The sequence below is a fragment of the Chlorella variabilis genome, assembly GCF_000147415.1.
Source record: "Chlorella variabilis unplaced genomic scaffold CHLNCscaffold_2, whole genome shotgun sequence".
Taxonomy (NCBI): Eukaryota; Viridiplantae; Chlorophyta; class Trebouxiophyceae; order Chlorellales; family Chlorellaceae; genus Chlorella; species Chlorella variabilis.
This window is the reverse complement of record NW_005435086.1, coordinates 532,304-547,788: the sequence shown is the minus strand read 5'-3', so window position 1 is coordinate 547,788 and position 15,485 is coordinate 532,304. Positions and strand designations below refer to the sequence as shown.

General features: G+C 67.4%; 4 protein-coding genes across 4 annotated transcripts in view; 1 reads left to right on the top strand and 3 right to left on the bottom strand.

Annotated features, from left to right (window-relative positions):
- Nucleotides 1-131: 131 nt before the first annotated feature.
- On the bottom strand, nt 132-4,253 carry CHLNCDRAFT_33763 (hypothetical protein; the record flags this gene model as incomplete). Its single annotated transcript, XM_005851048.1, has 14 exons — nt 4,144-4,253; nt 3,954-4,008; nt 3,589-3,684; nt 3,232-3,357; nt 2,937-3,004; nt 2,623-2,723; nt 2,313-2,413; nt 1,983-2,030; nt 1,784-1,849; nt 1,446-1,544; nt 1,131-1,253; nt 725-889; nt 353-453; nt 132-204 (listed from the first exon to the last, which is right to left on the bottom strand). Exons 1-14 carry the CDS (start codon nt 4,173-4,175, stop codon nt 132-134), a joined length of 1,254 nt encoding a protein of 417 aa, XP_005851110.1. The 5' UTR covers nt 4,176-4,253.
- CHLNCDRAFT_137672 (hypothetical protein) lies at nt 4,231-8,115 on the top strand (the record flags this gene model as incomplete). Its single annotated transcript, XM_005851348.1, has 9 exons — nt 4,231-4,248; nt 4,609-4,945; nt 5,045-5,290; nt 5,549-5,701; nt 5,943-6,077; nt 6,230-6,369; nt 6,548-6,607; nt 6,792-6,900; nt 7,481-8,115. The coding sequence occupies 9 exons, from the start codon at nt 4,231-4,233 to the stop codon at nt 8,113-8,115; spliced, it is 1,833 nt and encodes a 610-aa protein (XP_005851410.1).
- Nucleotides 8,116-10,038: 1,923 nt separating this feature from the next.
- On the bottom strand, nt 10,039-12,086 carry CHLNCDRAFT_137670 (hypothetical protein; the record flags this gene model as incomplete). The annotated part of the gene is made up of 8 exons (XM_005851047.1): nt 10,039-10,222; nt 10,414-10,574; nt 10,682-10,792; nt 10,926-11,035; nt 11,217-11,298; nt 11,453-11,629; nt 11,761-11,928; nt 12,033-12,086. The coding sequence occupies 8 exons, from the start codon at nt 12,084-12,086 to the stop codon at nt 10,039-10,041; spliced, it is 1,047 nt and encodes a 348-aa protein (XP_005851109.1).
- Nucleotides 12,087-13,735: 1,649 nt separating this feature from the next.
- CHLNCDRAFT_49822 (hypothetical protein) overlaps nt 13,736-15,485 on the bottom strand; it is a gene marked incomplete at both ends in the record, with an annotated part of 3,660 nt that continues 1,910 nt past the window's right edge. Inside the window, 5 exons of the mRNA XM_005851046.1 lie at nt 13,736-13,951; nt 14,122-14,185; nt 14,422-14,549; nt 14,729-14,829; nt 15,083-15,234. Of these exons, the coding sequence (XP_005851108.1) occupies nt 13,736-13,951; nt 14,122-14,185; nt 14,422-14,549; nt 14,729-14,829; nt 15,083-15,234 (661 nt within the window). The remainder of the gene's footprint in view (nt 13,952-14,121; nt 14,186-14,421; nt 14,550-14,728; nt 14,830-15,082; nt 15,235-15,485) is intronic.

The window sequence follows — 15,485 nt, the reverse complement described above, 5'->3', positions numbered from 1 at the left end:
GCCTGTGAGGTCAGCGCAGCAACAGGGCAGGCAACGTCAGATGGCAGCGCTAGGCTTGGGCGGGTCTCTCTCCTTCTCAGCGTAAGGCCGGGCAAGGGCGCGCAGGAGGGGCCAGCGCACGCGGCTGCCGCTCACCACTTCATGAAGGGCTCCATGTTTTTGAGGAACACGTTGCGGCCCTTGGGGCTGCTGCCCTTGGTGTACCTGCGGCACGGCAGGTGGTGATGGTGGTCTGTTGGCGTGTGGTGGTGTGTGAGGCCATGCTCAGCCTCATGCCGCATTGCAGCCCACAGCTGGTATCCACAGCAGCAAGGCAGCAGCGGTGCAAATGTCGCAGTGCGGCGGCGCTCACCAGAACCGGATGGTGTCCTCCCCCAGCACGTCTGTGTCGTACAGGATCTTGACGATGTCCGCAAACAGCTTGAGCAGGCGGCTGTCCTCGTAGCACGTCACCTGCAGAGGCAGCCAGGGCCGGCCAGCGCAGCAGGTCAGGCGCAGGGGCGGGCGGGGTAGACGGCAGGCGACCAGGCCCCGCCAGGAGGCATCAAGGCGGCCATGGAACCAGAGGGGTAAAGGGTGTGTGCGCTGCTGCACCAGCAAGCATTGCACCAGCTGCTGCATCAGCCCGCCTGTCGCCAGGCACACCAGGCCAGCGCCCCGCCTGCTCCCTTTCTCTTTTCTCCCATCCTTCCTCTCTTCCCTCCTTCCTTCTCCACCTGCCCACCTGGATGGTGTTGAGCAGCGTGGCCTCCATGCGCCCGCTGGTGCAGAAGGCGGCCAGCGCCTTGGAGTACGTCTTGATGGTCTTCAGCACGCTGAACTGCACCTGCTGCGTGTTCTTGGAGCCAATGTGCGACATCACGCTCTGCACCAGCCCCAGGAACAGGTTCTGCAGCAGGCGCGGGGAGGGCGGAGGGGCAGGCAGGCAGGCAGGTGACGGCTTCAGCGGGTAGGCGTGGTGTGCGGCTGGCCGTGCTGGCCGGGCGCAAGCCTGTGGCGAGAGATCACATCGGACCGTTGCCACGTGCCACAGGCCCCCACCGTCCAATCCAATCACCCTCCTGCGAATCCAACCACTGGCATGCGGTCTGCACACAACGGCGGCTGTGAAAGCCCAGGGATCCACCCACCTTGGCCACATCAATGTCCTCCAGCCCCCACTCCTCCTTCTTCGCCTTCACTTCCGTCACCATGGCAGTGGCAGAGGCGGGCGGGTCGTCGGCCACCAGCTGCTGCACCGTCTCCGCCAGCACCTGCGGGCCAGGGGAGAGGACAGGTGAGGGAGCGGCTGGGGTGATGGTGGGGTGGCGGGATGGGCCGCATAGACGCCAAGGAATGACGCCAGCTGGCAGATGGAGCCAAACACACACCACCAGCGCAACGCCTGTGCCCAGGCAATGAATCGATGCGCCTGCCCCTCCCCCATCAGCCAGCGGCCTGCTGACCTGGCAATGCAGCTCGTACAGCTTCTTCTTGTTGTACTGCACCAGGTCGTCCAGCCCCGCCGCCGCAAAGTGGGACTCAAAGTCGGCCCAGGTGCGCTTCTGCACAGCAGCAGTGCACAGAAACGGACGCTAGGACCAACAAAGGCTTTGCGGCAAGGTGGCAGGCAGAAGCGTTAGGGGCTGGGCCAGGGAAACGCCGCAGCGGGCACCGGGAGCCGGTTGCAGCGGCAACAAGCGCACAACCAGCTGCGCCAGGCTTCCCCAGGCATGAGACGCAGGGCAGGCAGCGCGGGCCTGCGGCGCTTCCCCAGGGAGCGAGCGCTGCGGGCTGTGCGCACCTGCTGCGGGAAGAACTCCAGCAGGCGGTTGTCCAGCTTGGCCTTGCGCAGCACCTCCAGCAGGTGCTGCAGCGTCAGGGCAGAGGGGGCAGGAGGGAGGGAGGAGGACTTGGTGAGAGGCAGCGCAGCCTGAAGCGCGGGGCGTGCAGCGCTGGCGCGCCCTGCTGGCGCCTGCCCTGCTGGCGCCACCTCAGCCCACCTCCACAGAGTCTGTAGCCAGGAAGTCCTTGAAGAACTCGGTCACAAACTGCGGGAGGGAGAAGAGCCGGGTGCTTGGGGTTACTTGAGGGACACGCGCAGGGAGATCACGCCGGCGCATCTGCCAGCTGCCGTGGCCACCACCAGCGGCGGCGCACTGGGTGCAACCGCCCCGCCCAGCGGCAGCTGCAAAGTGCTGCAGGGGAAGCCGCGGCGGCGGCAGCGGAGGGCACAGGGCAGCAAGGGCAGCAGACAGCAGCAAGGGCGGCAAGGGCAGCAGACAGCGCCAGAAGCAAGCAAGGGCGGCAGAGGGCGCCGGGCGCTGGCGCACCTGCAGCACCGCGCCGCGCAGCACCAGCCGGTCCAGCAGCATCTTGGGCAGGATGGAGTCGGGCAGGATGCCCACTTTCATGGAGAAGCAGCGCGCCAGGGCTGCAGCACAGAGGGGGTGCGGATGGCGCGGGCGCTGAGGCGTGCGTTTTTGTGTACGGATGGCGGTGGTGGGATGGAAGGGTGGAGCCAGCAAGCACAACGCAGCGGGAGCGCGAGGCATGTGCACCGATGGTGGGCGTGACCCCACAGCCGGCTCCGGGACCACCCCCCGCGCAGCCGCGCAGCGAGGTCGGCACAAGGCAGCGCACCGATGGCGATCTTGCGGCGCCCCTCATCGTCGTAGAACTCCATGCCCATCACAAACTTCTGCAACACATTCTCCAGGGCCTTGACCAGGAAGGGGCGCCGCCTGCGAGCGGGAGGCAGGCGGCAGGCGAGAGAGCAGGCGGGAGGGCTTGTGGAGGGGAGGGAGAGGGAGCGGAGGAGCAGCAGGCGCACGCAGTGGGCCTTTGCCCAGCCCAGCCCTGCACAACCCTTTCCCCCTTCCTGGGCCACCGCCCTCACACAAAAGGCACGCTGCTGTGCTGTGGGATGGTACTGCTGCACTGCAGCTGTCCCCTACCTGATCATCGTCTGGAACCACTTGATGTACGGCAGGATGGCCTCGCGGTCGGCAGGGCCGGCCAGAATCTGCGCCAGGAATCAGCGGCGGCAGGAGCAGGGGCAGAGCATCGGCGTCAGCTGCCCAGTCCCGGCCGCCGCTGCGCCCTGCTGCCGTACAAACCGACCAGCTGCCTAGCCGTGCAGTAGCCTCGCTGCTGGCAGCGGGCCACATGTCCCCGCACCCTCCTTCCCCCAACAGCACAAGCAGACACCCCACACAAGCAGCACACCCCGCGCGGCCCGGGCTGCCTCACGTTGAAGTCCAGCTTCTTGCCCTCGGTGGCCACGTTGCCGCCCGTGGTGAGGCGCGCCCCCGCAAACGCCACCTCAAACAGCACATCGCCGTAGCGAGAGAAGTCCAGCTCAGCAATGTCTAGCGACTGCAGGAGGGGCCGGGGCGGGCAGGCCAGGGGCAGGCAGGCGAGCAGCAGCAGCGGCAGTGAGCAGAGAAGGGACAGGGATGGCTGCCGCTGCTGCTACTGCAGCATTCCCTGCAGCTGCCTGTGCTGCACCAGTGCAGCTGCCATGCTGTGCCCAGCCACAGCTGCCCTGCCGGCGCACCAGCCACCAGGCCAGCCCAGCTGCATCCGCAACCCGACAGCACACCGCACCTTGTTTGCGTCACCCAGAATTTTGGACACATTGTTGTGCTCCGTACCCTCCTCACGGGCATCCTCAATGATATCAATCAGAGCATCGGCAAAGGACTGCGGGCGTAGGAGCGGCAGGCGTGGCGCAGCAAGGTAGGTAGGTGCAGCAGCATCGCAAACCGACAGCACACAGCCCTGAGGTAGCTGTGGGATCCAGCTGTGGGATCCAACGGCGCTACCGGCTGCGACGCCTGCTTGATCCGTATCGCCCACAAAACATGGGACGAATGCAAAAGCGCTGCGCCGGGGTGCTGTTCCAATTAAACAGCCCTGGCGAGTGCTGCCCAGCCGGCGCCGCCCGCCCGCCGCCGCTGCCGCCTGCGCACCTGTGGGTCGTGAGGGACGACGATGTTCCTCTTGCGGGTCTTGATGCGAACACCACTGCACCCAGGGACATGCAGCAGGGCGTTTGGGGTCTGGAGCCAAGAGTCCGCGTGTGATGCAGGTGATCGTGACGAGGGGCGGCGGCCGTGCTGTGGGATGCAGCTGCTGATTGGGGCGGCAATGGGCACTCACGCAAGCTGGGGCTTCTCCTCTTTCGTGGACATTCACAGGGGGGTTGCTCGCGTGCTCCTGTCTCAGCGGTGAGCGGCGGCTTGGCCAATGTCGATTCGCAACAAGGTGTCTAGAAGGGGGGAGCTGCCCCAACACGCATGCGGGTCAAGAAAGCGGCAGGAGAGTTGGTGCCCCATCGCGCAGGTCTCGGCACCCATCGCTATTGGCGATGCTCTGATCCGGCTGCCATTCACAATTTGAGCATTGCAAAGCCCCTGCACTCAGTTTGCTTGTTGGGCCGCAGCAGCTGGCAACACCATGCAGGCAGCAAACTTGCTTGCACACACCGGGAGGCGCCCCGGGCTGCAGCATCTGCGCCCAGGCAGCCCCAGGCCCGCCCGCAGCAAGGTGCGCCTAGGGCACCGAAACGGCACCCACGCGGCGGCTTGCACCTCCTGCTCACTCCCTGAACGCTCCTGTGTGCAGCTGCTTGCGGGTCTGCCGGTCAACGCTCAGCTGAGCAGCACCCCGCCGGGCGCCACTCCCGCCGCCGCCTCCGGCGCTTGCAGCAGCAGTAGGAGCAGCAGCAGCAGTCCCTCGGCATTTGGCGCCTGCCTGCCACCATCCAGCAGCAGCCCGAGCCGCACCCCAGAGGAGGCCTGGCTCTGCGCAGCCGCGGGCGGCGATGACGGCGGCAGCGGCGGCAGCGCTGGCAGCGGCGGCTCCTCGGGCGGCAGCGGCGGCTCTGGCAGCAGCTCGGGCGGCGGCGAGGATGAGGATGGGGAGGAGTATCTGGATCTGACGCAGGCAAGCCGCGCCGCCTGTGAATGCCATCATTTCGCTGCTTGGCCTGCCAGCGTGTGCGCTATCCATGCCTGTCTTGCAGTCCTTGCTGCCCCCAGCTCTCACGCCCGCTGCCCAGCCTCCTCCCCGCGCCCGCAGGCGGAGGAGTTGGCGGCGGCCAAGGGCCTGTCGCTGCCCGACGACTTTGCGGCCGCAGCCAGCGCCGGCGGGCTGCGCCGCGCGACGCTCGACGGCTACCTGCGCCTCGCCTCGGGCGGCTGGCTCACCTCCATGCTCGTCAAGTCTGTGCCCGCCTTTAGGGACCGACTCATTGCAGACCGCATGTTCTTCTTCAAGGTCTGGGCGGAGGTGGCCATCGATTCGGGTGGGTGAGGGCTGGAGCGCGCCCGTGTGCAGTGCTACCTTGCTGCTGTCTTTCGCTTCTGGCGGCGCAAGCGGTGTGTTCGGATACTGGGCTTGATGAGCGGCAGTCCTCCAGCAGGTGTCTTGCCCTTCTGTATCACGCGCCTTCAGCCGTGGCTGCTGCTCTGCTGCCGGCTTGCTGCGGCACAGAGCCTCCCCCGCGCCGCGCCCCCTCCATGTTGCCTCCGCCGCCGCCGCCACCGCCCGCCCATCCCCGCAGGCTGCGCCACGGTGGCTGAGCTGCGCAAGCGGGGCGACGACTTCTGGGGGGAGTTTGAGTTCTACCTCTCCGACCTGCTGGTGGGGCTGGTGCTGGATGTGGTGCTGGTGACCCTGCTGGCACCCCCAGCCATCGTGGGACGCTCCAGAGCGGGTGAGCGTGCAGGCCGTGCGCGCGCCGGCTTGCATGGGTCGATTGCTCGCATGCGGTTTGCACACGCCGCGCGCTGGCGGAGGTAGCCGGCATGCGGCCCGCCCTGCCCCGCCGACCAAAATGCTGCCAGAACTTTCAGCCATGCGGCAGGCTGCCGCTGCTCGGCCCAGGGATGCAGCAACGGGCGGTGGCTGACCTGCTGTCCTGCCCGACCTGCTCCACGCCCCGCCGCCGCGCGCAGGCTCTGCCGGCGGCCTGAAGAAGCTGCTGGGCCGGCTGCCGTCTGCGGTGTTTGAGAAGTCCAGCGCCGGCCGCCGCTTCACGGTGCTGGACCGGGTGGGCACCTTTGTGAAGTTGGGGCTGGAGTACTCCCTGGGTGAGCCTGGTGCCATCCAGGTCTGCGTGTGTGTGTTTGCGTGCGTGTGTGACGTGAGTGGACAGTTGGTGCCTGGTCCTTTGCCCCCATGCCGGCCCTTGAGAGCTTCCCTGTGCCTCTGAACCCCGTGCCCCCGCCGCACCGGCCCGCAGCCGGCATCGTGTGCGGCTTCATCGGCCAGGGCATGGCCAACGGCATGATGCGGCTCAAGCGCCACTACGGCGGTACCAGCGAGCACGACGTGCCGGTACCGCCGCTGGTTGGCACCGCCCTGGTCTGGGGCATGTTCATGGTGAGTCGCAAGGGGGGGCTGGGGGCGGTGAATGGGGTGCATGCGGCCTGCTTTGAGGGCAAGCGTAGGCTAGCTGGCAGGCGAAGGAGGTCCGTGCGCCACTCCCGTGGCGCACTGTCGTGCCACTCCTGCCGCCCCCTTCTCACCTGGCTTCCTTCGTCGGTCTGCCTTGCCGCAGGGCCTGTCCTCCAACAGCCGCTACCAGGTTGTGTTTGGGCTGGAGCGCATCGTTGACGAGGTGCGCCTGCCTGCCTGCCTGCCTGCCTGCCTGCCTGCCTGCCTGCCTGCCTGCCTCATTTCTGGCTACCCATGGAGGGGGCCTGCCAGTGGAGCTGCTTGTGGAGCTGCTCCCGGCCCTGCTGCCCTACCTCCCCACCCCACACACCCTTCTTCCCGCCGCCCTTCCCTTCCCGCTGCCGCAGACCATCGCGCGGCGCATCCCCCAGGTGGCCTACTTCACCACCCTTGCCATCCGCTTTGTCAACAACGTCATTGGCGGCGAAAACTTCATAGATATGGCGCGGTGGGCGGGTGTGCAGTGAGGGCAAGGCAAGGGATGGAGAGCACGCGGCTGAGGTGTGACCGCGTGGGGCTTGGACAGATAGAGGTCCGCGGCCCTCCAGCAGCCATGGCATGGACGCGGCGGCAGCACCCGGAGCGAGGAGTGGGAGGGCAGGGGGCTGGGGGGGCATGCGCCCGCCTGCCGTGGGCCAGCCTGCCACCGCCCCATCACCCACGCACCTGCATTCTGACAACCGATTTTTACGGCGATTTTAACCATTGGTTCTTGAGGGTAACAGGCCCATGAGCATCCAGTAGAGCGATTGCTTTTCGTCCAAGGGTGGTCCAACGGGGGGCCTGCCCTGGTTTGGGCCACACCCGTTCTTTGTTTGGAGAGACAGAAGCTTCTGCACGAGTTCTTCATTGGCCATTCCAGGTGGGCTTAGAGCTAAGACCTTATGTGCGTCAGGTTCCTGCACTGCCGCTGGGGTTTTGATCCAACCTTGGACAAGGGTTGCTGCCAAGGGTGCCAGTGGGTGTGCGGCAGAAGCAGGAATTTAGCATGCTGCCAAGGCAACCCGATGCCCCTGCTGACTGGCCTCCGCTGCAGGCGACGCTCCCCTTCCGCACCAGCTGCCCACAGACGTGTGGGAGTCCGTTGGCTACCACCTGTCCCTACTCGACTCTGCATGGGCCTCGGCAGCCTGCCGGGACATGCGGCAGGGGCTGGCCGGAGTGCTGGCTGCCCGCAAGGCGGCGGTGGCATCCGAGCTTCAGGCGTTTGTGGGCAGGCTGTCTGACGATGCGGCGGGCTTGGGGAGCAGCAGCGGGGTGCGCAGCCTGGGGAGCGCTGCCCTGCCCGGCTTCAGCTGGATAAGCTTCGGAGCAAGCTCGCTGTCCCTGCTGGTTGGGCCGCCCATGCTGATGCTGGAGCTGCCGCCCAGCGCCAGCATTGGGCCCACTTGGTGGCTGAGCGGCAGGTACCAGCACACGCGGCGCCAGATCACCAGCAGGCACTACGGCTGCGCCAGGCCCGGGTTTGACGCGGTGGATGGCGCGTTCCTGTCCCAGCCGCTGTCCAACCGCGGCGCCTGGCAGCGGTGTCTCATGGTGCGCACGCTCATGGACACTGCCGCCCTCGGCTTCCACGATGCGCTGAGCTGCGTTGCGGTCGCCAAGCTGCTACTGGCCCAGTCCCGCGGCCCGCTGCTTGCCGCCAACCCGCGCCAGGATGCCCAGCCTTGATGCGTGCGGCAGGCCAGTGCATGCTTGATTCAATGACTTGCAGAATATTGTGACAAGAGCATCTGTCTCTATACTGCCGAGCCGCAGCCGGGAGCTTCAGTTGGCGGGTTGCTAACCCGTCAACGTCAACAGCATGCAACTTCGCAGTTGCAGCCCACCAACACAATCAGCCACTGCCCAGTTCCTCAGTTAAGCTCTGATCATCACAGGGCGTGATAGAACCGTTCCCAGCGAGCACCCATGCGGTGGCGGAAGGCCGCCGCCGCGTCCCGCCCCTGTACCTCAACATTCAAGGCCTCCTGAGACAGGGGGCACCGACTGTCGCGCGCTGCCGCCGTCTGGATCGCACCACACGGCGTCCTGGGCGTTGGCCAGGCGCACTGGGGCGTGATGTCGGGGTGAGTGTTGCCATCGCGCGGTGATCGTGTGCCTAGGCCGCCGCCCCACCCGCGGCCCAAGCAGCGGCTCGCAACGCCCGGCCCCGCCTGCCGCCGCCTGCCCTGCAGCGCCCCGCCGCCACGGGCGGCGACGCCGACGGCGGCGGGCCAGAGCGCGGGGGAGGCCAATGTGAAGGCGGTGCGAGCGCAGCTGGAGCTCATGGAGCAGGACTGCTGCCGCGTGTCTGCCCCCGACTACACCACCCGCTTCAGCAGCCTGGAGGATGCGGTAGACCGACTGCTCCCCTTTCACGTGCGTGGGCCGCCAGCAGCCGTGGGAGCGCAAAACGAGAAGCGCAGGCAGCAGTCCGACCAGCATGGGCAGGCTTCAGAGCGGGCTGGTCGCCCCTAGCCGCAGCACAGACAAGGCAGCGCCGTCGCGCCTGTATGTGCTGTACCTGTCGCGCTGCACCATCTCATGCGCTGCTGCCCTCCCCCCTCCTCCCGCGGCTGCTGCCCCCTGCAGATGTTTGGCGCGGAGGACCCGATGCAAACGGACGCTCGGGAAGTGGACGCGGCGGCGGTGCCGACGCGGCTGGCCACCTCCCGGCACGAGGCTTGGCGTGACCTCACCACGCATCGAGTGAACGAGTACTGCGCGGGCCTGGTGGTACTGGAGAAGCGGGTGCAGAAGGCGGAGGCGGAGGCACTGTCGCGGTCGCAGCTGCCGCTGCTGATGCTGCAGAGCTACGCTACGGCGGAGGCGCAGGCGCTCGTGGTGCAGGAGCAGGGGCGCAAGGTCAGCTACGAGCGGGAGCAGCGGGAGAAGAAGGAGGCCGCGGAGCGGGCGGTGCGGGAGCAGCAAGAGCGCGTGCAGCAGCTGGCCGCGGCGCAGCAGATGGCGGCGCAGCAGCAGCAGCAGGCGCTGATGATGCAGCGGCAGCAGCTGCTCCTGCAGCAGCAGCAGCAGGCGGCGGCGGCCATCGCTGCCAAGCAGCAGCAGCAGCAGCAGGCGAGCGCGCCCAAGGTGCAGCAGCAGCAGCAACAGCAGCAGCTGGGCGTGCCGCAGCAGGTAGCGCAGCCGCCGGGCATGCCGCTTGGGCTGCCTCCGGGCATGGTGCCGCAAGGGGCGGGCATGGCGGTGCGGCCGCCAGCAGGGCAGCCCACGCCGCAGCAGCCAGCAGCCAAGCCGCTGAGTGCAGCAGAGATCAAGGTGCAGCAGCTAGCGGCCCTCAAAGCTCGCATCAATCAGCGCAAGTAGGCGTGCTCTAGAGCGGCACACAGCACGCCCGCGGGCGGGCACAGCCCTGCGCTCCTTGCCCGGCGCCGCCGGTACGGTGCTGCCGCTTCTGCACAGCTTTCATTCACTCTCACATTCTTTTTCGTTTGTCTCTGCCGTGCACACACTTCCCTCATTTGTTTTCAATGCCTTCACAGCCGAGCCCCATGTAATGGGCCGGCAGCAGCTCATAATTGTCCCGGCAGCAACACACAACGATCGTTCAGCATAGCAAGACAGCGTAGCAAATGAAACACAGGTCAACAATCAGTCAATCTCCTCTATCTGCACGGCGCCGTTTGGCTGCTGCTGCTGCGGCGGCGGCGCCTCGCCGTCGGCCGCCTGCTGCTGCGTCCCATCGGCGGGCTCGGGCTCAAAGCCATCCCCCAGGAACAGCTCTGCTGTCGCCTCCATGCAGGCGCACACCGTGCGGTTCTCCTCAAACTCATATCTGCAGCGCAGATCCAGCAGAAGGAGGGAGGGCAGCAAGCTCCGGTCGGCTGTTGGCAGAAGGCTTTGTGGTGCATGCACCAGGAGGGCACTGCTGGCGCCCTCTCAATTCATTGGGTCCATAGGCAGCCAGACAGGGCCCGCACCGGCGGCAGCAGCAGCAGCCGGCGGCAGGCCAGCCGGCGGGCGCACCCCTTCTGCAGTGTGGTGGGCGCGTCGCACTTCCACAGCGCCTTGCGCGCGCCGCCGTGCCGCGCCACGCACAGCACCGCCTCCGCCAGCGCCTCGCGCACCGCCTCGTCCTCCTCCTTGGCGGTGATGCCGCACAGCACATCCAGGATGGTGCCCACAGCCTGCAGGGTGGAGGGTGTATGCATGTGGGGTGGTTGGTGGGGTAAGGCAGCGTAAAGTGTTGTTGAAGCAGCAGCCAGGCCCAGCCGCCGCTGGCCCAGCACCGCACCTCTGTCTCCGCCGCAATGTCGTCCGCGGTGCCGTCCTGCTCGCAGGTGAAGCAGCAGTTCTTGATGGCGCCAGCGCAGCCGCGCCGCCGCAGCTCGCTGCTGCTCCGCAGCTGCGGGCGGGGCACGAAAGGGGAGTTGCTCAAGGGCTGGTCCAGCAGAAGCAGCTCAGGAGTGTGGCAAGGCGCAGCAGTTGCTCGCAGCAGCGCATGCAAGCAGCTGTTCCGGCCGCAGCGCTGCGCCCACCTGGGAGGCCAGCGCCTGCAGCAGGCCGCGGCCCGGCTGCAGCAGCAGGCGCCTTCCCGCGGGGAAGCGCGTGACGTTGGGCAGCACCGTGGCCACATGCTCATACGTATCTGCAGGCAGGGAAGGGGTCCCACAGGGAGAGCAAGCAGAGAACGTTTGGTTCACTTCACTCAACCCTGGCTGCGTGGGCGGCGGCCAGGCCCGGTGCAGGGCAGCCGTGCGCGGCAGGCAGGCAGGCGGGCGGGCGGGCAGGCTGTGTGGCCTCCCTGCAGCCACAGAGCGCCTGCTCACCTTGCTCTCCAGGGGCCACGGGGTCCAGAAAGAGTTTGAGCAGCGTGGCCACGTGCAGGCCTTCAAGCGGGCCCTGCCCCGCCTGCACCAGCAGCGGGGAGGACAGGAGGCCAGTTGCCAGGACTTTCCCGCCGCAGAACACCCCCCTGCTTCCACAGGCGATGTACCCCCTGCCAGCCGCTGCAATGACCAAAGCCGCCCAGGCAGGCAGGCAGTCGGCCCAGCAGGCAGCCCACCGCCCCGGCGGGCCCCCGCGCCTGCAGCAGCGCCTCTGCCCCCGCCTCCAGCGATGTCAGGTTGGCCAGCAGCATGACCAGCAGGTCGTTGCGCCCCGGGCAGCTCCCCTCCCTCATGTAGTCCATGCAGCGAGCGGCAGCGTTGAGGTCCAGCAGCTGCTGCTGCACTGTGGGCTCCTGCAAATGAGCAGGCGGGGCGGCTGAGGCTAGTGCAGCTCAGGGGAGCAGGCATGGGACGGTGCCAGAGCTCCGCGTAAGCTGTGTTGGTCACGGAATGGTGTCGCCAGTGCCTGAAAGCAGGTACCGACCTGGGACAAGTTGACGAGCGCCGCCAGGGCGGGGCGAGAGGTGGCCTCCGGGCCCGGCACCAGCCGGAACAGGGGCGGCAGGAGCTTGCTGCTGCGCGCCGCCAGCTGGCTGATGCCCTCTGGCGACCCCGTCAGCCCCTGCACAAGCTCTGCCGCGTGCTGCTTGATCTGCAGCAGGAGGAGGGTGGAGTGCGTGAGCTGGGGCGTTCGTGGCGGTGGCAGCGGCGGCAGCAAGTGCCGGCGCCGCTGTCATCCAGCGTGTGGCGCCTCACAGGTGGTCTGCTATCAGACAGAAAGTCTATCAACTCGGCGAGCTCGTCCGCCATGCTGCCTGGCTTCGAATGCTTGGTGTGCAATATGCAGACGAGCTTCTGAGGGTCTTTTGGGGACCGCAACTGATTGCGCTTGATGCCAGTGCGCGCATGCATGGCTGGCTGGCTCAGACGGCGCGTTGGAGCGGGCTGAGGTACATTGACCGTACGGGAGGTCCAGCTGGAAACCCAATTTTTAGCGCGCCTTTGGGTGTCGACCGAATTCCCCGCGCCTTTCACAATCACAGAACAAGGACCACACCTTATCAGCCCTCCAAGTCTACTTGCCAGATCGCATTTCCAGAGTGGGAGGAAAAGTCGAGGACAACAAGGTAGATCGGGAGCCCCCAGCTGCCCAGACCACGCCACAGCAGTGCGTGCACTCCCCCGCCACTGGCGCTGCCGGCAACCTTCCGCCGCCCGCTCCTGCCCCGCCCTTGTCATTCGCCAAACTTCTACCTCTGCCCCCTCCCCGGCCTGCTTTCACCATCGTTTCTCTCCCCATTTGCCGTGCCCCGCCGCCAGGTCCCAGCCATGGCAGATCAGGATGCGGTTGACGCTCTGCTGGAGGCTGTGGGGCTGCTCGGCTCCCGCACCATCATCCAGACCGAAGCCCAGGAGACCTTCCAACTGACCTGGATCCAGCTGCAGGACCTGCCCCACGAGGAGAAGGACAACCCAAGGGCCGCCACCCTGGGCTGGGCAGCCCGTCCCATGAAGGTGCGGCTGCACAGCATGCAGTGGCATGGATACTCTTGTCTCGCAGCCCTGGTGGTGGGGGCCCGCTAGCTAAAGCCACCGCGTTAGCTGAGCAGCCCCGGCAACCCCCTCGCCTGGCTGGCTGCAGCTGTTTGACGCGGCCGACGTGGCGCTCAAGGCGCTGGAGGTGCACGGTGGCGGCGACCTGGCGGCCGTGCTGGGCACGCTGCACTTACTGCGGGCGGAGGCGCAGGCCAGGGCGGCCCGGCTGGAGCAGGTGAAGGCCGACATGGCGGCGCGCTCGGCGGAGCGCGCCAGGTGGTGCCTGGCCAGGTCTCCGGCGGAGCGGCTGTGCAAGCAGCTGTCGATCGACCCTGACAGCCAGCTGACCAAGACCAGCGCCCAGGCCAAGTTCAACCTGACATGGAGGATGCTGAATGGCGTGAAGTGCACGGAAAAGGTGGGCTGCTGGCCAACACACCCCTTGCGCGTGCACTGCTGGGCAGGCTGCTAGCTGGCGGCGAGCCGCAGCCCCTTGGCGCAACCAGCATTGCGCCGTGCAGCAGTGAGCGGGCGCTGCCAGCCCTCTCCCACCCCCTGCCTGCGGCCCAACCCAAAGAACCCCCGGTTTGCCAGGATGAAGCTGTACAGGGCTGCAGATGTGGCGGAGCGGGCCCTGCAGGTGGGCGCCATGCTCCTGCACCCAGAGGCCGAGGTGGAGCCAATGGCGGCCCTGTCGCCGCTGGGGGTGGTGCCGCCGGCCACGCCCCACGGCGCATGATCGGCCACGGTTGCTCCGCTGTCTTCCTCCTGCACTTGATTACTTGTTGGCTGTGTTTGGTTTTGTCGAACTGGCGTGCACTGCTGCAAGATTGGACTATCAAGCAGCTGAAGCTTGTACATTGCAAACATCAAGCCATGCACGCGCCTCTCTCAGGGAGAGCTCAGCCGTGGTCCAGGTGCCGCTACCCCTCCTCATCCTCCACCACCTCCACCTCGGCCTCCTCCTGCTGCTGCCCACCCGAGCCGCGCTCGCCCGCGTCCCCTTCCCCCGCCGACTGCCGCCGCCGCTCCTTGAGCTGCGGCAGGTACCTGTCCACGAGCACCTCCACCAGCTCCTCAAACTCGCGGTCCCGGTGGTCGGGCACCACCTTGAGCATGAGGCGCCACCGCCGGCGCGCCTGCAGGCGGTCGGCGCGGCGCGCGCGCGTGCGCATGTGTGTGTGTGTATAGGTTTCATAGAAGAGGGGTGGCGTGCATGGGGTATACTAGCCAAGCGCTCAGTTGGGCCCTGCGCAATGCCCGAGAGAAGGAGGCCAGGCGCACGCGCAGGCAAACGCAGGCCACGCACCTGCGCCGCAGTGCGCCCCCGCACCAGGCTGCTCCAGTCAAGCTCATAGTCGTGGGCGGCGCCGCTGCGGGACAGAAGGCACCGCAGGACAAGGCGCGCCAGGCACGTAAGGGGCATGGGCATGGCGCACACAAGGCTTGGGGGTGCGCATCGCACCAAAGCCACTACTCCGTTCCCTGGCAGGCACCAGGCCCTGTGTTCCCTGCCTGCCCATCCTCTGTTGCTCCACCGCCGCCCCAGGCGCCCACCCACCACCACCACCCACAGCACCACCCACCCCCACACACGCCCCACCCTCACCTGAGGTACAGCGCGCGCAGCAGGCGGCGGTCGTCACCCGACCCCCACTCCCCTCGCGCCACCATGGACGGCGACAGCTGGCTGTACCACTTCTCCAGGCACTGGATGTTGGTGCGGGTGCCCACAGCCTGCACGGTGGCGGGTGGATGCATGCCAGGCGGTTGTGGAAGGAACATCAGCCGGGCGCACCCAAACATCTCCACCAAGCCAGACACCTTGGTCGCACACACCCCTGCGCTGCTGCCGCTTCTGCAGCTGCAACACCACACCCTCCCATCCCCCATCTCCTGGGCTGCTTAAAGCGCACCGCCGACACCACGCTCCAGTCAATATCATCCAGCACCACTCGCCGGCTGACGGTGAAGGCGGCGGCGCCATCCTCGTCCACCACCGGCTCAGCCACCGCGCCTGCGGAGAGGCGAGGCAGCGGAGGTGCAGGCGGCAGGCGGGTGGGTGGGTGCGTGGGAAAAGCAGGGGCAGTGCCAGGCTGGGACAGAGCCAGCGGCGAGCCCAGGGGGAGGAGCCAGATTGGCAGGAAACCTCGTGGCTGGTACCAAAATCACGGGCGGCCAAGCCGCTGGTACCAAAACCACGGGCGGCCAAGCCCCCTGCGCCCTCCCCGCCTGCCCGCCCTGCCACCCTCTCCCACCTCCTCTCCCACCTGTGATGTCGGCCATGGACAGCGTGACCTCCCCCTCGCCCCCAGCCTGCCCCTCTGCCGCCACCTTGGCAGCCAGGTAGTCGTGCACCGCCTGGCGCAGGCGCTCCGTCTCATCCTCCTCCCACCGCCCCCGCTTCCTGTCCTCCCCCAGCCTGCGGCGGGCGGCAGCAGGCGCGGCGGCAGCGGCAGCCTGCTTAGAGTGGCGCCGGCTGGCCGGATGGGGGGATGCATGGATGCAATGGCAACGACAGCATCCACATCCTCCACAAGCCTGCGAGGACTGCGGCTGGGCAGGAGGGGGCAGGACGGGCCCTGCCTGCACCCCCCTAAAACACAGCCACCATCCCCCTTCCACCCACCCACAGGCAGACACACGCAAACACCATCCACCCATCCGCAGGCA